At 36.4% G+C, this 25,658-nt stretch overlaps 1 protein-coding gene across 1 annotated transcript; it reads left to right on the top strand.

Moving 5' to 3' along the window:
• Positions 1-675: 675 nt before the first annotated feature.
• Positions 676-25,442, top strand: ZGRF1 (zinc finger GRF-type containing 1). The gene is made up of 28 exons (XM_065634072.1): positions 676-757; positions 869-949; positions 1,078-1,134; positions 1,589-1,774; positions 2,140-4,333; positions 4,641-4,723; positions 5,405-5,503; positions 5,943-6,116; positions 6,819-6,921; positions 7,008-7,114; positions 7,317-7,467; positions 8,424-9,082; positions 10,628-10,766; positions 11,296-11,480; positions 11,940-12,127; positions 12,740-12,879; positions 14,068-14,214; positions 16,287-16,401; positions 17,143-17,402; positions 18,582-18,741; positions 19,444-19,521; positions 20,417-20,564; positions 21,495-21,622; positions 21,951-22,074; positions 22,521-22,697; positions 22,837-22,971; positions 23,712-23,973; positions 25,327-25,442. Exons 1-28 carry the CDS (start codon positions 737-739, stop codon positions 25,440-25,442), a joined length of 6,417 nt encoding a protein of 2,138 aa, XP_065490144.1. The 5' UTR covers positions 676-736.
• Positions 25,443-25,658: the final 216 nt, after the last annotated feature.

Below are 25,658 nucleotides of genomic sequence, written 5' to 3'. Positions count from 1 at the left end.
GATGCAAATTGCGGTACTGATCAGTCGTTATAAGCCAGTACGTGCAGCTGCGAGTCACAGCTCCTGAAGATGAGTTGCTTCTGTAACGATTTTGCTCTTGGTTTCATCATCACAGGCTATTTTAAAAGTTATTGTGCTCTAACTTTAAATACGTAAAGAGGGTTGACTTCGCGGGTAACTGGTTTTGAGAGTCCGTTATCTTCAACATGAATTAAGCATGCGTGACCAAGTCCAGAGTCAAGAACTTGTGACAAAATTATTCTGTCGATAGCTCCTGTGGTATTTTTTTGCTGCAAGTAAATGCGTTTAGGATAATTTGTTAATTCTGAATAGCAGTGTGATCCCTGGAGTTTTCAGAGTTGCCAGCCATTCCTTGAAATGAATTCCCGTGAAAGATAAAAAATCTGTCGGCATCTATAAAAATGCCAGTTTTTACCAGTAGTCTTTGTGTTCCGTCATTTTCAAGATTTCTCTTTAAAGTGCCCACATCAGCTATACCCCACTGTTTCTCCATTGTCTTGCATCTAGCTCTCTTGTTTTGAGGAAGAAAAATAAATGAACTGGTCTCTGTTTTTTGTCAATGCCTTTCCTTCAAAAAAGTGAACTGATATCTGGTTTTTGTTAGGACATTTCCTTCACAAGTCTGGTGGATTCTGAACATTTCCCTGTCTCTCAGGCTGTATGAAGATGTGAATATTTGTGAAATAAGTTGTTGGATGACTGCTTTGCCAAAGCAATGGCTTCTCAAGAATTTATTGTAAGTGATTTTTAATGCTGTGTACAATTAAGTAGAAATAAATTAAAAGACACTATAGCTGCTGTATTCTTTTCTTACTTATTGTTTCAATATTTTACACACTTAAAACAGGTATTATACACTCACCAAAAAACGAAAAAATCAAAAACGTGGCAAGATGGAATTCTGAGGATTAGAACTGGTGGAAACAAGGTGAACAACTCAGACTTATTACCATCAGATTTCATATCATCTGCTGCTGCTGGACTGCCAGTGGCAACCTAGTTGATCTGTGAAATAAAATTAGTTATTTAAAATTCTGGGGTTTTTTTCCATTGCAGGCTATCTTGTTTGATGATAAAGGACAATGTTTGGAGAGTATTTTTATAAAATCTCAGGTATATATTTTTTTTAATTTTTATGCTTATGATTGTGGCTTGTGTTTCAGGAAGCATTTCAAACTCTTACTTGGTAATTAAGGTAGTACTTTTTCTTATTGTGGATATGACAGTCTTCTGCAATGCAAATAATGGAAAGCAAAAGCAGCTTCTATTTATTTGTGTCTTATTATTATTCTTTTTCCAGAACTAGTGTAGAGGATTTATGGAATTTTATTCCTTTGGGATAAAAGCAGGGTATTATAGTGATATATTAAGGAAGCATAATTTGAAGCTAAGTGCTAGTCTTTTCTAGTATCTGTATATTTTTATACATCTGTATATTTTAATATAAGTATTTATATGGCAGTTGTAAATTTCTGAAATTTTTGCATGTAAGTATCACAACATTTAGAAAATTTCTTCTTTCTTATATAGCACTGTTATGTACACACTGCTGCTTTCTCTTTTCTAGGTGAATGTTGGAGATAATTTAGAAAGTGAACGATATCTGATCACAGTTGAAGCAATAAAAGTGAATGAAAAACCTTCCGAAGATCAGCCAAGGAAAGCAGAAACTCCAGCAGTCGATAGAAATGGTGTCAAACCCGGTGTTCTGCCTCCCAGACCTCTGTCTGTTGGCTTGAAGAGGAAGTTTACAGTATGTCTTTGTTTCAAAAGTTATGTCCTATGCTAACATGCATTTTAAAACACAAATGGCACATCTTTTAATGAATGGTAAATATACAGATAATGGTTCCCTGCTTCTTTGGAATTGTAAGCCAGAACGTGTTACCAGTTGCTATTTTCCCCAAAGTTTACTAAATCCGTTTGGTTTATCAGATTGCTGTTGCTAAAGCTGCAGTGAAAATCACAAGGGCTTAAGATTATTTCGAAACACCTGTGGAATCATCATGTGCTACTTTGCCAGAATATTTTTTTGTGGAGTGTGCCCCATTTTCAACATTTGATTGCAAAATGTGAAGTTGATTTCTGCATAGAATTAATTTAAAATGTCTCTCCTAGGGTTTCCAAGGGCCACGTCAAGTTGAAAAGAAAATATCAACAATGGAAGATGATGAAAACACAATATTGCCTTTATCTAAGCAGTGTCAGGGTACTTTTCCATCCAAGTTTTATATTACCTCTCCTTTATTTTCTACGATTTGCAAGAAGGATACAGAAACAGATCCGTCTGCAGACTTTAATGATGGCACATGTACGGGTAATGACGGAGAACACCCGTCTATCTCCTCACTGCTTCCAGCTCCGTTTCTTGGCAGACATAAGGAGACAGAGGAGCGAAACTCTGATCAGTCCATCGTGAAGCCAGAATCTCCTCTCATGACTGGGCACAGCAAATCTAGCGGTCAGCCAGCCAGTCACAGGGCAGTGTCGCAGAACATCAGGAGCACGGCACAGATAATAGCTCTTCTGAAGTCTAAACCAACACAAGGATGCAGAGAGCAAACCAAGTCTGAAGTCACAGAATGTCTTTCTAGGTTTCAGGCATCAGAAAATGCAGATTGTTTGTATAACCAAACCAGCACAATCCTACCTGCTTTTTCAGGCAACCCTGTCAAAAGACTCATTCAAAATATTCAGCACCCACCTTTTACGAAGGGAACTGTAAATGATAAAAAGGAATGGAATACTGAAATGCTTCTAAATTCAGCTGAACAAACTTGTGATAAAGGAACCACAGGGCAGAGACATGACGAAAAGGCAAATAATTTAAGTCAAGATTTACAAGATCCCTGCAATATAAATAGTTGCTTCTTACCTGAATCCACCTCAAGTAGGATGAGTGACAGTCAGTTTGTCCCATCCTCAGGAGGCATTTTGTGTTCAGGAAGTTCAATGACCTCTGGAAAAAATCTCTCTGGATCCAGGGAGCATTCAGTGACTAACAGTCTTAAGGAGAATTCATCTGTCAAGTTGCAAAGTTATCTTCAGCCAACACAAAATTCAGAAGGAAAGCCTCGTGACCTGGAACTCTCTGTGGATGTACCGTTGACTGAAATGGGAATTGTAAAAGAGGAATTAAGTACGAGTGGCAAAGACTGTGGTCCAGATGAACAGGTGATGGAGGTTAACTTTAATCTAATGGAGGCTTTTGATTTTAATGACACAGATAACGAAGACCTGTGTGAAAGAGATGTGGAAAAGCTCACTGAAGGAGACATGCTTTCACAAAGACAGGATTGCTTAAAGGCAGAAGATGTAGCACAAAGTGCTGCGTTGAGACTTCAAGTAATGACACACAGTAGAAATGAAGAAGTCAAATGTCCAACATTTGACAGAGAGAATGACAGAAGTCACTGCACTGGAGATATACCATCTCAGCTTTGTGACAACAGTGTTGGGGATACAGAGAGAATTGCGGAAGACTCTGCAAACCAGACCAGAATTCACATGGGACTTCTGGATGATAAATACAACATAAAAGAGACTAATCAAAGTCAATTAAGTACTGAAGTCACAAACAATAAGAAGGATCTTGATGGCTCTGCAGCACATACCACTAATGGTGTGCCATGGATGCAAAGCAAGCAGTCTGATCTTTTGCCTGGTGACACAAATGTTAATGAATGTTACCCTAAACCCAGTAATTTTGAGAAAACTGAAAGTATTTCATGTATTGCTACCAGCAGAATAATTTCTGCAATCGAGAAAAGGACCAAAGATGATGTTATACAGCTTGGATGTGTGAAGTCCCCAGATGTTGATTCAGAACACCTCTGGGGTACCAAGAGTAATGACAATAAACCAGGTAGTCCTTTGCTGGCTTTGTCACAAAAATCTGATTCTAGCTGTGGCTCATTCCAATATATTACAGAAGACCATCAAAAGGTATTTGGCATTTCACATAAGGAAGATACTTTCATTTCCAGAAGTTCTATTTATCCTTTAGGAGAAGGCCATTCATCTCAAGAGGAAACAGCTATAGGTGAAACTGAGTTTGAAAATGTAGAGAGCATAAATGCATTTCATGAAGCCAGCGAAGGTGAAATAATAGGAATGGATTGCCTGAAAAGCAGGGCAATGGCTGAAAATTCATCAAATTTTCCGGATTTGGTAAATAATATTGCCCTCCTAAGAGCTTTGACTCAACATAGCACAGCATTAGAAAGCTTAGAAAAGATGGAGGAAAATAATAGCGTATTATATGAAGCAGAGACTTCTAAAGAGATATTTGAACCCGTTGTGAAAGATGAAGGTTAGGTCAGTTTCTATTTTAAAGTGAATTCTGTGTAACTGTACCTATTTGACTTCTCTACTGTTATCTCTCTTGCTGGACAATTGATATTCAGAAATCATGCTTCTGGAGGGATGTGCTATGTTTTTAGTGTTTAAAGCAACAATGTGGGCTCCAAGTCTGTGCCTTTGTTTGCTTTAGTTCAGTTAAATCTGAACTGCACAATTGTTTGCACAGGTAAGGTGTGCAAGCCCAGTAAATATTCAGATGTTTTCATGTAAAAAGAATACTGTAACTCTAACTTATTATGCTTTTCTATCTCTTGTAGCTATAAGACAGTTTACAGAAATGCCTTACTCAGAAAGTATACAAGCATCTTCATGTTCATACTTTGACTCTTCTGGCTTTATGGTAACCAATTTTTGACTACGTATATCTATCTTTATAGAATAAACTCATTTTCCACCAGGCTTCTTGAGTACAATTCCTGGTTTATGAAATTGTGGAGGCTGGGCTAGAAATTTCTCAGAGATATCAACTAAGAAGCTGGTAGTAAACAAAAGATGCCCTCTCACTGACCCTGTTGCCCATAAATGTTCAGGAGTCTAAGTGTATGACAAGAGACTTAATGCAAATTATAATATCTAGCTATGTTTAATATCACAACATCTGTATATCTGTTACTTCTGCTTCCCTATCACATCTTTTTTTACCCTCTGTTTTTTTTCTTTCACCATTTTTTGAATGCATGTTCCTCCTAGGAATTTTTGCACTTTGGTTGCAATACGTGGGCAAATCTGTTTGTGTTTGGTGCTTCACATAACAATCTTTGTCATTCAACCTGTCCAAAGTGAAGGAACAATTTTAGATTAAATTCTTCTCTTTCTGCTGTCCCATTTGAGCAGCAAACACAGTTTCTTATACTATCGTGTATTGTTCTGTCTTCCAAATAAAAAGCCTGTAATTTAAAATACTCTGTTGTATAAACACATCAGGTCTTTGGAAAAATCTTGAGATTTCTTAGCTTAACTTTTCACTTCAATTGGTTATTAAACTGTTAGACTAATTAGTTTTTGATACTTTTATATGCAGTCCAGCTGTGTGGACAATTCATTACAGAAAACAGAGGCATGTATTCTACAGATAGCTGCAGCCCAGAGAGACCCCAGGATGTCTGACTGTCACCCAAAGGTAAAATTGCAGTGGAACTGAAGTATGATAAATAGTGTTTCTTAAATTTCAATTCAATGGTTTACTATTTGCAATATATTACAATAAGTTGTAATAAATATTTAACCAGTCTCATAATGAGGTTATCATCACTTTTTAGTATATTTGTGTGTGGTGAGTTTTCCACTGAGAGCTTTAAACCCAAATTTTACGTTACAAAAATAAGACAAAACATACTACATCAGAATATCAGGTTTCTGTTGACAGAGATTTGTGCTAAAACTGCATTGCTGCTGAGTTGCAGAGTGCAAGAGAGAGTTTCAAAAGCACAGGTTGGGTTTTTTTTCTGCAGTTTCCAACAGATTATTTTTATAGTATGTATGAAAAGTACTTTTATTGACTGCATAGTTCCATAACAGTAATTCTTTTCAGTTAATGACAATTCCAATATATCGTGTAGCCTGTTGCGTTTCAAGGGCACCAAGTAAAGGGATCAGCAGCTAGTGAGGTAATGTTGAGAGCTCCCTGCTCACAGCTAAGATGGCAGCAGTACCCAGATAATATGGAATTTGCAGCTGAGAGATTTTTGTCGCCCTTGTTTTCAAGCAATTATGTTCTTTCTGACTTCAGAGAGGTAAAACAATTTTTCAAAGTTATTCTAACTAACCTTAGCGCAAAAAGTATTCTGTAAATGTAGGATAAAAGAGAGTTCGTTTTTAGAATGCTACAGTCAAATCAAAATCACTAAGAACCGAATGTAGTGCTGTGTGGTTAAAACTTTGCAGTTAGACAATTATTTTTACTTGTCTTTGTCATAGGAGTACGCATTTGCAAGATGTAACTTGTTTTTTTCCCCTCTGATCAGTTCTATTATACTTTGAAAAGTTTGCATGGTCATAATCTGTGATGTTAAACAAGAAAGAGTTTTTCTAGAGAAAACTGGCAAAGGGCTTTTGTAATGATTGTTTGCTGGTGTTAGCAGTATAATATTCACCTCAACTGAATTTGAGATTTGGTATATAATTGTTAGAGTTCCAAAGCAAGAGCTAAAACTAACTTTCTTAGATTATGATTCTGTTCCTCGTGGATGCAAAGAAACATGACATGCAACATTAAATAAAATACATTTTTTTTTCCAATGCAGTATATATTTCAGTATTTAAAATAACAGCAGAAAGTATATATTTCATTTTTTAATTCCAGAATGGGCTAGAGATGCTGAAGAACAATATCTAGAAATAATATTTAGAAATAAGATTCACACAAGGATAGTATTTATATAGAGGATAAACAGATTGATTTCTAAAAAGTTCTTGCTTGTACTTTTTTGGTGAAGTCTCCAGGTCCAAGAAGTCTTCATGAGGATATCAACTTTATCAGAGAAGAGAATTTTCAAAAGAAGTCTAACATTAGTAAAGAGTCAATAATAGATCACTCCTGTAAGTGAAAGTGTAAGTGGAATTGCAGCAATTTGCCTCAGAACAATTATTCTGCATGACCTGTGTCCTTTGTGTATTCTTCCTAGCATTGGCATTGAATGTGAATTCTGAAGTTCCACCATGGGCCATGTTGGGCTCACCCTCACGTTCTGATTTGAAACAAACACGGTGGACATTGTGGGAACCAGACAAGGTGCGAATTGACCGTCTCTTCTAGATCTTTGGGGGTTTATTTCATGTGTGTTCATGGTAGCAGTTTCTTATTTTTGAAACTGTTTCATCTCAACTCTGAGATACATTTCAGTTTAGAACTATGAGAGAATAGTGACAGAAGAACTATAATGAAGTTTTTTTTTCCCATTCATTCACTTGACATGTTAATTCTCCATCTGTAGTTGATTTCATCAGTAGAACCGACTTCCTCACTTGATCCAGACTTCACAGTCTCTCCAGCTTCAGGATCCGAGGAAACTATTGGAGACATCCAGGAGTCCCTGGTACACAGGATCTTACCAAGTCGACCACAACTTTCAGAATTTTTTTTTAGTAAGAAATTATAATTGCACTTTACCATCTTTTTGCTAGAAAATCTTTGAGGATTTTTGAAGCGCAGTGAGTTGTACTACAAAAGACAGTTACTCTGGGTGCTGAAATACACTGAGATGTGTCTGGGTAACTACAGAGTTTGATTTGTGTTTGTTACACATTTTGCATAGGGGAGTGTGTCACTTCTTTTAAGTATGTTTTTAAACAGTATTTTCCAAATTAGCTGAATTAGCCTGGAATTGCATGTCTCCCTCCCCAGATATATTCTCCTGAAAGAGACTTCAGTAGAGTGATTTAATTGTAGAAAGAAAAATTAGCTTCTAGTTTTGGGGGGGAAATAGGCTGTAAGCTAAGCTTCTAATTCATATTAATGTTTTCTTTTATTTACCTGCTTTTAGTTTTATTTCATATTCAGCTGTCTTCTGACCCATTTCCAACTGGCACCCATCAATGACTGTCATTTCTTCTTGATAGTGAATTTAGTCAAAAGGATGTTTGTGGTACTAGGAGCCTATTTATCCATGTTAATTAATATTAATTTACACAGTTCTGTGGGTGATCTTTTTGGAAAAAGGAGCAAATGTTAAGATGTTCATTTTCCAGTTGGCAGCTGTCACTAACCTACCAAAAATATCATATTAATGATCTCCAAAGCACAATAATGTTTAAATAATTTCTATCAAACATTTTCTTTTATCCAAATAGAGTGCCTACAGAAATGTGTTCTGAATAAAGGGATTTAAGTATTAAAAGAATCACAGTTGAAATCACTCATTTTGTATGGAAATTCAGTGTGGTACTGCACAGGCACGATATGAAAACTTGCTAATTAGGGGATGGGATGTATAAAAGGAAGAACTGAGAATTATTGCTTATCTTAGTTTTTGTATTCATCTAAAATTAATGTGACGTCCATAAGTGCTACAAGTTGCTTGTAAGATGTATTTGCCCCACAGCACAGGAGAAATCCAGCTATCCAGAGGAATGCAGCCTCTCAAGATTCAAACCCACTGTTAAAACACGAACTCCACTTGTCACTGTTCCTGCCACTGAGAAGATTCCTGACGCGGTTTATCCACCTGACAGTGAGGAGGTCCAGCAATCTTTCGGCTCTTCAGTAGTCAATTTATGCAACAAGTCAGTGGTATTTCCTATTAGTGCTTTTGGCCCTGAGGACAGAAATTATGAAACCTCTGTATTTGGAGAGTACACAGAAGACAGACAAAGGGAATCGGTACAACCAGTGGTCCCTAATGTGACTTCACAATATAGACAAAGCAAGTGGCTAAAATATCAAAACAGTTCTCAGTGTGACTTGATAACTCAAAACAGCGATGATGGGGAAGTGACTGATGACATCTGTGCTGAGAGCGCCCTTGGAATGCTGCAGCGTGACACGGGAGAGAGCAGCACTGTGAATAAAAGTGCTCCTGGCTCTGCACCTCTGCTGACAGCAAAGAGCCTGCTTGGTAAATGCTGTGCAAATGCCAGCAACCAGGATTTGATTTCAGAGAGGAAGTTACTTTCTCTGCACTTAAGTCAGACACCTTTGGCTGAAGCAACACAAAAGGTTTTAAGTCATCTGAGCTGCCACGCTGTAACAGGAGACGTCCAGGTGTGTAACTGTTCAAGCAGATACAGTTGTAAGTGGCAGAAACACATTTTTCTGGACAAAGTAACTGCATTTATCTGATTTCCTGCAAGATATTATCAGTATGATTGGAAGAAATGTTTCTACATATGTAGTAACACAAACCAGTCTCAGTTACACAACAGCAGCTGCTAATGTATTTTTTAAGTGCCATGACTAATACTTTGTATAGGTAATTCATTGGCACACACAGTGCCATGTTTAGATTTTTTTTTAATCTGGATGTTGATGGCAGGAAGATGAAATAAAAGCTGTTGGGCTGCTTTGTCATCGAAAATTAGTAAGAACTTGTTTTCAAAAGGTGTTTTTCTTAATTGTGAAGTCAGCATTGTTTTAATGAACACCCACATCTTGCTTCAAAGCATAGTCTCTGCTTTTAAAATATTTTATATTTCTTCAGTTTCAGTCATGGAAAAGTAAGTTATGACATTGAATAAGCATCTAGAAAATTCACACAGCTGTTTGTGACCAGTAGACTGTCTTAAACTAATGGAGTAATTGGGGAAAGGAAAACAAAACAAACAAGAAACCCAAAACGACTACAAGTCAAGTTGTAAAAGTTGTCAAATGGCTATGTTTTAAGATGTAATGATGACACAAACTTCGTATGCTGTGTTTTCTAGTTCTTTAAAACTGTACAGTAAAATATTAATGTGAAATAGAGGTGTGGAAATAACTAGTATATTTCTTATACACAGTGGTACACACTTTGTCTGTGTTTATATATTTATATAATCCACATAAATTGGATTTTAAAAAGCTTATAAAGAGGATTATTATGATGCCCACTGCAGTGTAGGTAGGTGGAAGAAGCTCCTCAGGACTGGCCGGGATGGCAGGCACAGGATAACTTGTGCTGTGCCACACTTTCCCAAAGCTCTCTACTCTGCTTCTTCCTTCTCTAGCCTGTGGTACCTTTGCTATAGTTTCATCTGATGGATTTATTTCTGTGCAGAAATGGTGTTAAAAATGTGGTTTGTATGCTCCTTCCCCGTGCCTAGGGCTAAAAACATTATTCTGAACTACATAATTTACTCTTAAGGCCTTTGAAAATACTACCTGTGGTGTTATAAAAGCAGGCTGTTTGTCAAGGGGCAAATTTTAACTTCATGGTATATTCTAAATGGCAGTCCAAGCTCTCTGTGCTGTAGCTCCAGGTGTACCTAATTTTATTCCTGTTGGCAGTCCTATTGAATACATACTCTTGTACTTAAAAAGTCTGCAAACATTTGTGGAGAAAAGGATTTGTATTTTGCTTTTAGAAAATGGATTCTTCACTGACAGTCTTCATCTCGAAACTTCTGGTTGCAAAGCGAGGCCCTGTGGTGTGTGTTTTGGTTTTTTTCTTTTTATTTAGTTGTACTTATTAATAAGAGCACAATATATAAAAGAAAAACAGACGAGAGGAAGAAAATGGATAGGTTTTGACATCTATACAGTAGACAGTTATCAAAATTTGTCTCATTCAGGGTTTTGCAAGTTTTAATGGTTTATTTTTCTGTTTTCTAGGACATAACAGTTTCTGAGTTGTTTTTCCCTAATGTGGATAAAGTAAAAAATGCTCATCTTCCTAAAAGAAAGGTTTCCATACCAACCGTGTTTCAGTCTCATGTTCACTACAAACAGATTTTTAAAGCTGCTTTGACAGGTATGTCTAACACTATGCTATGTAAAATGCTGGAATTTTTGAACAGTGTATTTCTGAAGCTTCCCAAAGAAGGGCGAGAGGGAGAGAGATCATCAACAACATCATCTATTAGAACAACTGTTTGCAATTTGGGGTATAGATATATCCAAACCCAAGAGCAAAGAAAAACCAGAACATCAGTCCACTTCTGTTCAACTATATCACCTTGTGTGTGTTTACCAGTTGTTAGAGTTATATCTAAACCCTTTTTTTTTTTTTTCCCAAACATACAGTTGTTTAGTGTTTGGATTGTTTGGAGTCATATATTTAAATGTGATTTGAATGAAAGTAAGGCAGTTAGAACAAATTAATTGTGTGTCCAATATGCGAGTTATGCAGGTCACCTGGTTTCTTTTAGGACTCAGATTAAATATTTTCATTTAGATTCAGAATTTAAAATTTCAAATGAAAATGTATTTGTTTGTTGTGTACATGTGTAACCATTTTAAGGCTGCACTAATTACTCTTTTATTCTCCTTTCTATATCAAGAGCATTTAAACATAATACTGTTTGAGTTGTCACAAAGATTACACAATGCTCTTTCAAAAGTGGATACGTCATTTTACACTTCATTGCAAGATGGGCAAAGTGAGAGCAAAGAAAGCTGCGTTCCACTCTGCAATCATATGCATCCTGCTAAGCTTGTTATGGTTAAAAAAGAAGGTCAAAACAAGGTGCTGTTTATTCCTTGTTTGTTTACAGGTTTGGGTGTTTGTCTGTTTGCTTTATATTCTGTGAACAACTCCAGGGCAGTTCTCTATGATTTACAATTACAAGTTAAAGTGATGTGTTGTAGAGATCACTTTTGAGATCAATTGTAGTATCTGCTGGTGTCCAGAATTGTTGATGTGCTAGTTCTCCCCATACAGAAACATCTTTATATATATAGAGAGAGAGGAAGACTTGAATTTATAATTTTCTGATTAGACGGTATTTCTGTGAGGTATGATTACACATACTGGGTTCAGAAACAGAGTTCTGGGACACGCTTGTTTTTTCAGCCAAACACGGTGAAAACACAGGTGTTTGGCTGATTATTTCTATAGCAGCTAGTACAGGTCCATTGCTTTACATTTTTTTTTGCTTGTTTGTTTTCATGTGCTAATGGTCCTTCTCCCCCCATTCTTTCCTAGGGACGTTTGTTCTATGCCTGCGATGCCCCAAAAGCTGAGCAGTGTTCATTTTTCAAGTGGATAGAAGACATGAACCCTGCACAGATAAAATTCAGACCTAGTGTAGTGCTTCATGACATAAAAAGTATTGGGACGTACCTCAGAAGTCAAAAGATTTCTCTCTATGAGGGATGCCAGCTTTTGGTGAGGTATTCTGAAACACTGTGCACCTTTCCCAAGTGCTATCTGAATTGCAGGATTTATAAATATTCCAGTAACTCTGGATTTTGGTAACATTTAACAGACACATTCACTAACTACATTTAAAGAGGTTACAGTCCTGTGTAGAAATGTAAAAGCCAAATGAGTGAAGGAATAATATTAACAGCAATGGCATTTTGGGTCATCACTCTTTTCAGCAAGAATCAAAACTGTTTACCAGCAACTTGATCAATAGCTTAACAAAATCAACAAAATCTCTTATGACTGTTGCATTTGAATTACTGTTTGTTTAATCTTTCATAAGAGAATTTGGGACAGACTTTGATTTATTCTCTTAGTGATTCTAGTTTTAATGTTAGAGGTTGTATCAAAGGCTGTTCTGTGCTGCTAAACTGTAGGGGAAACAATTTAATTATGGTTGAATATGAGATAAGTATTTTGCAGTTGAGATAAATGTATTTAAAACTTGACAAAGTAAGGTGATGAACAACCACGAAGATCTGTGCTGTATAACTTGGTCCTATCTCTGGAGCTTTTGGTGGTGAATGCAAAATGTGCCAATTATTTACATACTTTTTCTTAAAATTACATTTTAACAGGAAAGCCTTTGAAATTCAAACACAGCGGTGTAGTAAATTCAAGAAATTTATGAATACCCCTGCCAGATTTGATGGTGATTTCAAAACCAAGTTATACCTGAAACTAAGCAGAAAGGAGCATTATTCTCTCTATAGCAAAGGTAAGCAAATCTTAAACATCAGAAGAATTGTCCATGACATATTGTGCCTTTTTAAAGTTTTAATTTGTAATCTAAAGAGAAAAACTGAATCCAGTTTCAGACTCCTGACAACCCTGATAATTCAATTCTCATGCTAGAAGGATAACAAAGTATCTTATTAATTCATCTTTTCTTGTAAATGTTCAGCTACCTTAGAAAAATATAAATTCTATGTCCTTGGGTTTGGAGTGTATTAAATCTGTGAACAGTGAAGTTTCAGGAAAGCCATTATTCAAATAGATGAGATTTAAGGAAAACTTGATGTAAGAATTGGTGTTTCAGTAATTGTTGCGTATCTTTTCTAAATAATTGTATATCACAAAGTTGGAGGACATTCAGTGATTTGATCCAGACAGTCTCAATAGTTTGCTTCACTTCAGTACTTTTTTAATTGATACTCATCGGTTTCACAGTTTGTTCACTTTGTTGTTGAAAGTGATGTGAAGGAAATTAGGCGGAAATAAACAAGTTTGCCTGCGTACGCTTTATGCACAGACTCTGAAATGTTCTGACAAGTCAGGGTTTTTAAACTTTAAATTCTGAAGCTCCGCATAGGCGGGGTTACTTGTGTATGGCTAATTTTTTGATCATTTTTGTCACAGGCAGATGTAGATGTACCATTATTGCTCCTAACTTTGAAATCTCCCTTGCTGTGCTCTGCAATGTACAGGAATAGTGTAATAAGTTTTAGTCTCATCAGGTATGTCAGGTAAAACAGAACATTTGTAGGCTCCAGTATGTGTTGGTTTCAAAAGGAAAGGGAAAATGTGTGTTTATTTCAGTACTCGCTGTTCTTTGCAAAAGTGTGGTTAACTACATTTGTAGTATACTCCAGTGATTTGTTTCAAATACTCTCAAAATTGATAATACTTCAGATTTGTCAGAAGCCAAACGATGCTAAGTGCACCAGGAGATAACTTTACAGTTACCATCAATTTCAGACAGTAAGTACTAGAAGAATTGCTAATTATTTACTTAGTCTTTTAGAACTGAACTTACACTTATTTAGAACTTTCTAATACCCATACTTTCACATAAGCAATGGTTTAATTTGCAGCATAGTAAATGCTGGGCTATTTTGTCCAGCTTCATTTTCTTTAAAAGCTGACAGTAGAAGAAGCTTATGAGAACTCTGTATTATTTTGACAGATGATATTTGGGTCGTTTCGAAGACTCTGAACTTTGATACTCTTGATACTTTCATTGCAAGTAGTGCTTTCTTTGGACCATCCTCCAACAATGAAATAGAATTACTACCATTGAAAGGCTACTGCCCCTCAAACTGGCGATCAAATAGTAAGTTGTACACCAAATAATTAGGAATTGTAGGAAACGATGACTGAGGGGAAAATATGGCCAGCAATGAAATCTAATAATTAACGGTATTTTTTTCCTTGTATCTTTGAATATGCAATTTGAGTACAGTACTTAATGTAATTAAACCTGCAAAGTAACTGGTAAGAAATTTTAAATGGGTGACGAAGAAATGAGAATAGTATACATAACGTAGTAAATCATAGAATGCAAATTAACTGCCAGAGTGTAGGTAAAAGGAATATGTTGTTACTGCCTTTGAAAAGCAAACAACCAACCACGTATTAAATCTATTATTTGGCTGCCCTGATATTAATTTCTGTGGCTTTGTTACCACAGTCTAGAATGACTAAAAAAATCAGTGTTTTAAAATCCAGAAAAAACCCCAAGTCTGTCTAGTTTTAGTTATTTTCACCTTTGTATTTTAAAAAGAACGCTTTGCTAAACCTAGTTTTTTAATGAACCACCGACCTTTTTATTCTTTAGCAAGCTGTTACTAAGTAAGTTGCAACCATCCTTTTTGGTTTTTGGCGTTCTTGTTTGGGGTATTTTTGTAATACTTTGTCATCAGTGTTTTGGAAACAGTAAGGTTAGTGGGCCTGAAGTGCAGGGAGAAACAGTGTGGGTTTGCTGTTATCTCACAGAAAAATGACAAATGTGCTGCCAAACTTGATGCAAAAGTTTCTTATCTTTGCTGTTGAGTTGAGCTAAAGTTTGGGGTATTTTTTTTGTTTGTTTTAAAACAAAAGAGATGAAGAATGCGTTATGTAGTGATGTGCAGTCATTCTGGAGCTAGTAATAATATACCTCTGCTTACTTTCATTTAATGCAATGTGAAAATCGTGTGCTTGATCACAAAAGGCTGTATTCATAACACTTAACCTTGAGCAGGTAAATTGAGTGTTTGAAGTCAACAGATCAGTCTTTTTAGGCTTTCCATGTCATCATTCCTGCAAAACACAATTCAGTGAGCCTACATTAAACTGCAGTTCTGAATGTAATTCAGAAGACTACAAAAATACAATGGCACACAAGTTCTTTGTGGGCACACTTGCTATCAAAATCACAGGCTTCTACTGCAATTGGAGGTTTGGTTTTGTTTGTTCCCTGCGCGTGAATTGCAGGACTGGATCTCACAAGCAGCCGAATTCTTGAAGCATTCGTGTATAGCTTTTCTTTCTTTTGGTGGTGAATCCAAAATGTGCCAGGTGTATGTCAGGGGGCAGTGATTTTTAATTATGTCAGGTGTTAATCATGAAGCTTTTCAGTCTTAATGCCATTGAATCGTGTTTTCATGTTTATTTTTTCTTGGGAAGTTTTTGTTCCTAATTTTCTTTGTGATCCTAAATACAGATTATTTTATAATTCTATAACCATTACCAAACCAAACCTCTGAGTTGTATGAAAATAAAGCTTTAAGTAATGTATAGTTGTTGGCAGTTATAAACAACATCAAAATAGAGGCATGTGGGTTATTAAATATATTAGAAATCTCTATTTACTTAGGCAATCCCTGATCCCTAGAACTTTAGGAAACTGGCAGAGAATTCAGAAAGATATCCTTAAATACTTGTTCTGTTTTTATACTCTCCCCCAGGCATCTTCTTTTGTACACTTTGGAAACAGGCTAGATGGAACTTGAGTCTGGCCCATTGTAGGTGTTCTTATGGTCCTGTCTTGTCTTTTTTAAAGAAAACATCTGCTTAGCTATTGTGATACACAAATTTTACTTAGGAAATTCACCTCTTAAATTCCAAAGCCTTCTAAATACCGACTGTTTTTAACACGAGTAAGGATTTTTATCTAAACTTCTTTCTCAGATGGTTCCTAATGTTGGAATCACAAATACTTCAAAACAACACACCTTGAAAAGAACGGCTGAAAGGTCTCTCCTCATCCATAAAATTCAGTCAGACATGGTAATTGGGTTAACTTGGTTTCTGTTACAGTGGGCTAATTACTCTCTTGGCATTTTGTAATTCATTTATCTAGCTGATTTCAATTTTTGGCTAATTTAATTTTTTCCTAATTTTATTTTTCTGTGGCCTTTTCAGTGGTTGTTCATGCCTTACTCGTTTGTAATGCTAGTGGTGAACTTACATCTTTAAGAAATCTGGAGGAGCACTTCAATCCATCTACTTTACCACTAATCCCATACCTACTAAAAATGTAAGTCACTGTTTGAGTGATACCAGGAACATGCAATATGTCAATAGGTACAGAAAAATAAACAACAAATATACCATTGAGTTCGCCCTGTTAAAAAAGTGGATGAGGAAACCTGAGTAAAACAGCTCAAGGAATGAACTACTGACAGTGCAGTTTTCATTTATATGGAATTGAAAATATATCTGCTGCTTAACTCGGGGATTACAAGTTTTTTTCTTAAAAGCTACCTGCAGCCCACATTTTATAACCTAAAGACAGTATTGGGCATTATTATGACCATTAGACTGATAGTACAGCCACTGACTGATCTGTATTAAGTCAATGTATATGCTTCACAGGGGTTCAGTGGAACTGTTTTTCCTTCCTGATTTTTAGAGTCTCTTGACACAAAACCTAAAAATATTTTCTTGGAGAATTGGAGCAATATAGGAATATTTCCAAGGCCGCTTATGCTTCACTGTATAAAAATGAACTCCTGCTACCTTTGACCACATTCTTCTACTGCTCTTAATTCTGCTAGTCTCACTGCCTTAGAGTAAGTCACATTGTTCAGCCAGGGAAGTAATAAGGGGCAGGAATATACAGCGCAGGTGTATGTCAGGGGGCAGCGACTTTTAATTATGTCAGGTGTTAATCATGAAGCCTCAGCATTTCAGCGTGAGTAACAACATCAGAACCATGAGGTACAAATTATACATATGCGGTATTATACCGCAACTTTTGACGTCTGTATTTTCTTAGGAATTTTGTTCCTGAAAATGCTACTAATAGAGTCAACAGAAGAAAATTTATTCCACCTGCTATCAGCTTGAAACGCACAATGATGTATGGACCTGTCCGCACTGAAGTGGCAACAGAACTAGCTGAAAAGATGATCCAAACATTCTCATTGAACCCAGATCAAGCTACATCGCTGATGCAGATAGCTCAGATGATGACCTCATGTGAAAATACCAAGCCAGTGGAAGAACATCAGATCTTCCCTATCACAATTATACGTGGTATATAGCAAATAATTGTGAAATTTGCTGCTATTGTATCTTTGCAAAAATGCTAATTTATATGTAGTGGCAGTGTTAGTTAAATACTCCTATGCTTCTCTCAGTGATGAAACAGTAGACTTGTTCCCTTAATCCTATATTTACAATTCCAGGCAGACTTAAAGGGAGATTCTTATGTCTAGGTAAATGTCGCCTTATTTTAAATATAGCACAAAAGATGAGCTTGAAGAAACTGCCTCTGTGTATGGAATATCCTTTTAAACTCTTTCGTAACACTGCTGTTCTCACCTACTTCAAGCATTTTCTGAAAATTCGTTTATTGGATGAGTCCCCTCTGGTAATGGAGTTCATATTATAACATCTGTTCTATCAACACAGAGCTTTTCATCCTTGCATTTGCATCCTCCTTTTGCAGGATTTTACATAAGTATAGAGTTCTTTCCTAGCGAGATCTATACACAGAGTTTAGTGTCTTCAGTTTATTTATTTTTGTCACATGTTAGCTTTCCTAAATTATCATATATTACTTTTTCTGTTATGGATTATTCCTTGCAGTTTTATGCTTCCTTTTTTGTTTTACCCCTTTTCAACATGTACAAAAAGGCTAGTAACATCTTGGTTCCAAGATTTTTTTTTTTTTTAAATCTGTATTGGGAAGCAGTTAACATATTTACTTTGACAAGATCTGAAAATACATTCATGGTAACAATAATAACACTCTTATTACAGATAGTACTAGATTTAAATTGCCAGAGCTTTTGTTAGGCTGCCAGGCATATTAATCTAGTTAGAATAATAATCTCTCAAATTCCTATTCTGTATCTGAGGACATAGTATGAGAGATGTGCATGCAGGGACTTGTATTTGTATTATTTTAATGTATCGATGTGACACCTTAGCAAGTAAAGCATGTATTAAACCAGAAAATTTAGGAAAAATACCTTAACTTACCCTCTTCCTTTTTTTTTTGGTCAACTTCTTGCAGGCAGTAAATGCAAAGTGTAAGCCAACTGGTTGCACCTGGATACTTAGAGCTGCTGGAGCAAGCATGCGCAATGTTTTTACAGGAATCACAGCATAATATTTCATAAGACAAACTTAGGTTATAACAATTGATTAAGACTGTACTTTCTAGAAAATTTTCACTTGTAACTTTGGCTTCTTCTTCCAAAATACCAGGTGTTTTTGGAGCTGGAAAGAGCTATCTGCTCTCTATTGTGGTCTTGTTCCTAGTACAGCTCTTTAAAAGCAGCGAAGCTAAGGAGGGTCCAAGGCCAGCTCCATGGAAACTTCTGATTGCTTCTTCCACTAACGTTGCCGTTGACAGGATTCTGCTGGGGTAGGTTACTAAGATTTTTACAGACTGGTTTTTTTCCAAAACCAATAATGCACTTACATGGTAAGACCATTGTGTTAATATTTCCAGTATAACACTTCAAATATATTGTGTTCTTTCCCGAGAAGGTATCTCACGGGGGCTTTAATTTTACCCTGCTCCTTTGCACAGCATGCATATGCTAAAAGACTGTAAGGCCAGCTGTACAAATTTCTAGGAGACTAATATTGGGCCCTACTCTCATCAAATTTACTGTTAAAATCTGTCATGACAGAAAGTAGGATTGCTCGGGAAGCTTTGGGGAGTAGGAGTAGGGGCAGAGGAAGGAGGGATGGAGGCAGAGGGAGAGGAAGGCACAGAGTCCGACCAGGGAAGCTTCAGCAAATACCAAGAGGAGAAAAAGTAGTTGTTAGAGGCTAACATGAAATGAAACTTACGGTTTGGAAGGATAAATGGAGGAAGGGAAAGTACAAATGGAAGACTATTTATGAGAGGAGAATCATGAAAGTATTGAGCATTTTTGAGACAAACCACAATGAGGTAATTTACTTTGGTTTACTTGAATAGTGGCCTGAGTTATTTCATCTGGTAAACTGCAGAACTTTGTGTTCTTCGGTGTTCTGATATGTCTGACAGCCTTTTTAGACTGTTTAAATTTTTCAAAACTTATTTTTACACTTCTGTGTGTCATCTCTTTCTTTGAAGTCTGCTTGATCTTGGATTTGAGGATTTTATCAGAGTGGGAAGTATTAGGAAAATCACCAAAGCAATTCTTCCCTATAGGTAAGAATCGTAATCTTTGAGGGATGTGAAGCAATTCTAAGATTCATGATAGTATGCATGCTGTAAAATCACTATTTTGAAGTCATTCAAAATGTGAATGTAATATGTCTCAGGTGTTGGGGTTTTTTTTTATTTTTTAGTCCTCCTGCACAAGGGAGAAATTTTACCTTGATTTTGCAATTTCACTTGTTGCTGAATAGAGCTAACGCCTTTAAATGGAAAGTAGTAGAGAAGAACAAAATAATGGCAGTTACAAATTTAAATTTGGGAGTTTATACAAGAAGGAAAAGTAAAACAGGCAGACTTGAGATATATATATGTACTACTGTAGTGATAAGAACAAGGAGGAAGTAATTATAAATCTAATGTTCAAAGAATTAATGGTAACATCTCATGAATTCTGTACTTCTTACCCAAGTTATCTTTGCTATATACATCTGAAGTGTTTGGGGATTTGTCCTTCAACTATTTAAAAGTGATCTACATAGGACTTTCAACACAATTTGAGAGAGTGAAGTACAGTTCAAGATAAATAAAGATTAAATTTCCATTCTTTTGCATCAGTAGCATACCAAGGGTATAAAGTGGTATAGGAATGAAAAACTTCTCCTTGGTTCTACTCCAGTCTGAAATCAACTGCATGGTTAGAGAAGTCATTTACTACATGTATGGCTCTGAGTGGGGTGGCAGGGTCGAAGCTGGTGGGACAAAGGGTCAGTTTTAAAATAGGTATTATACCAGTCTGTCTTAGCTGGATTTGGGCTAAGTTAGGACATTGTTGTGAAGTACTGTTATGTATAAAGTATGATTATTTTTCTATATTGAGTGTTCACTAAACACTGAAAGCACAGTTGTTTTCAATCGTTGTAATGCAAGGTATTAAATCTTTTTGAAGTTTACATGCTGGCTCAGGAAATGAAAATGAGCAGTTAAAAGAACTGCTTGCTCTCATGAAAGAAGATTTAACTCCAGTGGAAAGGATATATGTAAAGAAGAGTATCGAGCAACATAAACTGGGGACCAATAAAACTATACTGCAACAGGTACAGTCAAAGTGACAGGATGGGAAAGTGGGGACTCACTAGGCCTTGTCCACAAGGGCCAGCACACGGAAACTAGGAATCTCCTCTCATGCCTGCCAAGCTCCCAAAGTTTCGAACACTAAAATGAATGTGAAGACTGGGACAGGTTTGATTCCACAGGTATAGCTTAGAGTCTTACCTGTGTATGACTTGTCTGAGTTGTACTTGCAGTTCCTGTTTAGTGATATATTGTGAGTAGGAAACCCTTTCTGAACTTTATTGCAATGATTTAACATTACCAGTCTAGTTTACAAGGTGCAGAGAGAAAAATTTCTGAGCACAGCTAGCCTGCACTATCACCGTGAAACTACAACATATATAGTCATAAAGAGAAAAGATAAGGACTGAACTAAATCTACCCTAGAGTTGAGTATCAATTGACAAGAAGACCAAACATTTCAAATATATTTTAAGTAAGTTTTGATCCAAGTATTACCTTTTAAAATTACTGCTTCCTGTAGAAAAATCTAAATTTCTGATTTTACAAGCCGTTTGCCTTTTCTCCTCAGTATCAGACTCAGAAAATCCCAGGTTGTTGTAGAGCAATTATAAGAAGGCGGATCTAAGCAATTTGTTTCTTGTACTTATTCCTAGTGGTCATTGCTGCCACTTTGGCTGCTGGGGCTCTGAAGGTTTTGGAGGATTGTGTAAGCTCAACTCTCTCTGTACCAGACCAGAGCTGGTCTTAAAAATACATGAATCTGTGAATTACTGGAAGTTAGAATTTAATTTTTTGAGACCCAGTGAATATGACACAGCATGCAGTGGAACTGCTAAAAATGAATTTAGGTGTATTCTACTGCTGAAGCTATAGTTATGTACTACACAGAGATTAACTATTAAATGATCTTAACGTTTTGTCTACCCATTTTCCCCTCACTAATAACAAAGGTAAAAGTGGTTGGAGTGACCTGTGCTGCCTGCCCATTTCCATGTCTGAGTACTCTGAAGTTTCCTGTAGTGATGCTGGATGAGTGTAGTCAAATGACTGAACCTGCTTCTCTCCTTCCTATTGCAAGGTACAACCTTCTTTTGTGTTTCAGCAGAGGAATCACTTTTAGTTAGCGGTGACTCAATCTCAAATAATTGCCAAACTTGCATGTGCTTTTAACAACATGAACTCTGAGGTCTCACCTGAGAAAGCAAGAAGAATAATTTCAAATTGAGGCCTGCTCTTAGGTGCCTTCCTTGAGTTATCATGTGATTTTAACTGTGGAAAGAGGGTGATGGAGAAGGGAGCCTGATGGAAAGTAATCTGTGATACATAAACACAGCACTCACTTTTGTTATGAATAGTTTGACATCCATTTTAGAACTTATTTTCTTGCTTTTAACATTCTCATTTAGGTTTCAGTGTGAAAAGCTAGTCCTTGTTGGAGACCCTAAGCAATTACCGCCAGCTATCCAAGGGTCAGAGAGTGTTCATGAAAAGGGATTGGAGCAGACGCTCTTTGACCGGCTTTGCTTAATGGTATGTGCTACTAACCACATCTTTAGAAAAGATGGAAGGTGAGACGGTAGGTCCACTGAAGTCACTAAAAGATTTCTGGTTTAGACGTCAGAGGATCAGTTTTTCAGCCTGTTTTTTAACTAAGCAGATTCCTTTATAGTGCATTTCTCTGTAAACATTATTTTCGGAACATACAGAAATTTGTAAGCATAACAAATGTAAACAAAGAATGGATTGAAAAACAATGACAGATTGTGCCTTCTGATCTTTATGTGCAGTTTTGAATCCAGGTAGAAGAATCAAGGGCTGCAGTATTTGTTCTAATTTTTGTTGAAGTGAATAAAGGTAAAGCCAGCTTACTGCAGGAATCGTTTCCACTTATTTGTTGTTTGACCTAGTTCGCATAGCAAAATATTTAGTGTTTCTTTTTCCTACTCACACTTTCTCTATATATCATCATTCCTTAGGGCCATAAAACAATACTTCTTCGGACACAGTACCGATGTCACCCTGCTATTAGTGCCATAGCCAACGAGCTGTTCTACGAAGGAAATCTGATAGATGGTGTTTCTGAGAATGACAGAAGTCCTTTATTGGATTGGCTTCCAACACTGTGTTTTTATAGTGTAAATGGGGTAGAGCAAGTAAGTTTTTAAACATTTCTTATATAAAAAAGTCAATATTGTAGTTTTGCCTCCATTTTTTTCCTGTTTGTGTTCTCACTGTGCAGCTGTGTATTTTAACAGCTGTTTGTGAGAACTAAATCTTCTTCCATATTTCCAGATTGAGAGAGACAACAGCTTTTATAACATGGCAGAAGTTCATTTTACAGTGAAGCTCATCCAGGCTCTGACTGCAAGTGGAATAGAAGGATCTGCAATTGGTGTGATTACTCTTTATAAGTCACAGATGTGTAAGGTTTGTAGAAAGTATCATCAATGAAACAGTTTTCTTAAATGTGTTTGTTCATTCTAAACCTCGGCTCCATTTCAACTAGGGAGAGGCAGCTAGAAGTGAGAAACAAATGCTGGATAGGTAAACTAGAGTTTACCATAATTTCTCTTTCTTGTGGTGGTTTTTTTTTTGGGGGGGGGGTGGTTTGTTTGTTTGTTTGTGGGGTTTTTTTTGTTTTTGCTTGGTTTTTGTTGTGGTTTTTTGTGTTTGTTTTGGTTTTTTTTTAATTCAAATAAAATTAGTCAAAGTCTTTTAATTCAAACATATGATTAAATAAAATTTCCATTTTTTTTCCCTTCCACATAAACACTCAGAAAATTGGCAAATTTAATAGTACATAATTTTCATGAATTAATTAGGAGCTGTTACAAATAGGTATGTGTGATAAGGACAGATGGGAGAGGCATCTACTTAGCAAGGTTAGAGTTTTACCTCACCTGGTCACCCACAGCATGACACAGGCTGCTGTGATTAGTAAGCGAAAATACTGGGTGCCACACTGAAAGCACTGAGATGTTGTCAAATACAGGTTCCTTGCGCAGTGTTTTCCTGTGATTAGCTGAGGTTTTACTATCATTGCACTCTGTTGTTTCTTAGGTCACATCTTGTGTAAACTCAGACTTGTTGAGTGGTTTTTTCACTCAAGACAAGTGATTGACTATGAATAGCACAACTCATCCCCATCCATATTCATTTGCCTACAGATTCAGAATTTGCTTAGCAGCGTACAGTCGGAGGCATTTGAAACTAAAGCTGTCCAGGTGTCCACTGTAGATGCCTTCCAAGGAGCTGAGAAGGAGATAATTGTTTTGTCTTGTGTAAGAACAAGACAAATCGGGTTCATAGACTCAGAAAAGAGAATGAATGTTGCACTAACAAGAGCAAAGAGGCATTTGTTGATTGTTGGAAATCTGGCCTGTTTAAGTAAGAACAGACTGTGGGGAAGAGTAATTTGTCACTGCAAAGGTAATATATTCTTTTCCTTTCTTTTCAAAATTATGCAGCTCTTCTTTTAAAATTATATATAATATACTTATACGCTACACATACTACATAATATAGTGTGCATGCTGTATAGAACAGTATATTCATTACATATAAAAATAGTATATTGCAGGAAAATGCACATATTTGCAAGTATGCAAATTCCATGTTTGTAATTTTATCTGCCAGCTGTTTTTATACTTGAAGAGTATTTGCTATCCAGTAATGGGACTTCTTTCCTCTTTTGATGCCACCAGATCGCTACGCAAAGAGCACACTGGTGAGGAGAGCTGAAACTCATTACTGCATTTCTAGTCCTTTCCCAGTTTGCTTTTACATAGTAGACCCAGGCAGAAACAAGTTATAGACAAATTCTTCCATACAGCAGTATTTCTGAGTAGGTAGTACTTAAATAAAGAAAAATGCATAGTGTTTTTCTGCAACTAAGAGGCTCATTGTTTTTGGAAGATACATTTTGAGCTGCCAGAAAGAAAAAGCAATGCTACTGGAGATCAGCTGATGCCACCAAGTAATTCCTGATTGTTTTGTTTACAAGTCACTGTCTTGTGAATACACGTTTGTTTTTTCGGACCACAGAAAGAAACAGTTTTTGAAAACAAGTTTTTTACATAGTTTCTGTATTTGCTGTGAAATTTACTGTAATTGAGTATTTATATACTTGAAAGCTAATCCTGCTTAAAACAAAACAAAACCCCTCATGGTGCCTGACTCCACTCCTTGCAGCTTTTCTAGGAGGTGTTTAAAATGCCTGAACAGCCCCTTAATTCTGTGTATCTCCTTCCTCGCCATCATATGCATGTTTTGGAAAAACCGGTGGTAGTTTCTTTGTTGGCACTCAAATTAGTCTCCTTTGAAATGGGATGTTTTATATCTCAAAGCATTATTTGAATTTCATCATAAATTTTTCCTTGGTGATTTTCTCTGAACTAGAGAAGTGGAAGATGGAATAGTGTCCAACTCTGTAAAATACATTCAATAAACTCTGTCTGAATCCAAGTCCCCAGCACCCACTGCGGCTCCCTGTGGAGGGCCACGTCCCCAATTTGGAGGGTTTGGGCCTTCGCAGATACTGCAACGGGAGTGCTCAGTCTCTAAAGCTGCCAGGATAGGTGCCAAAATAGTAATTATTTTATTTACTTACTTGGTTGACACCAAAGGAAGCATCTTGTTGAACTCTGAAGAACAATTTTCAAAGTAGAAATATTACAGCCATTTGATAGGCTTGGGGAAGATGATGTTCTCATCACCACAGACTAATTACATGATGGATGCTGTAAAGTGAGATGTAATTATCTTGTTTCTTGCTGCTTTTAGGATGGGAAAATGGATTACAACACATGAGCCAGTGTGAGCAGCAGCTAAATGACATTCTTAAGTGTTATTTGGAGAAATGGAAGGAAGAGGAACAGAATAAGAAAAGGGAAAAATAAAATGTGCACATATTTTATGAAGAAAATATTAATTGCGTGTCTATAAAAATTATCAGAATGATTGCAAATCTAATATTTAATGTGGGAATTTTTTGTTTGTATCTCAGTGCACTGGTACTAATGTTTTGACCCCTTGTTTGTATGACTAAAAATTAATAAAGTAACTTTATTTGCTTGATAACTGAAATCCTTTTTTATGCTTACAAAGTACCTCAT

This window comes from Caloenas nicobarica, chromosome 4 (genome assembly GCF_036013445.1).
Source record: "Caloenas nicobarica isolate bCalNic1 chromosome 4, bCalNic1.hap1, whole genome shotgun sequence".
Lineage (NCBI taxonomy): Eukaryota > Metazoa > Chordata > Aves > Columbiformes > Columbidae > Caloenas > Caloenas nicobarica.
The sequence above is the reverse complement of the archived record's forward strand: the minus strand, read 5'-3'. Positions and strand labels throughout refer to the sequence as shown.

Excerpts from the sequence above, each read along its gene's own strand:
- ZGRF1 (XM_065634072.1), top strand. The coding sequence starts at position 737 with ATGGCTTCTCAAGAATTTATT. Across the intron at positions 950-1,077 it reads TTAGAACTGGTGGAAACAAG|GCTATCTTGTTTGATGATAA; the intron begins GTGAACAACTCA and ends TTTCCATTGCAG. Across the intron at positions 4,334-4,640 it reads ACCCGTTGTGAAAGATGAAG|CTATAAGACAGTTTACAGAA; the intron begins GTTAGGTCAGTT and ends TATCTCTTGTAG.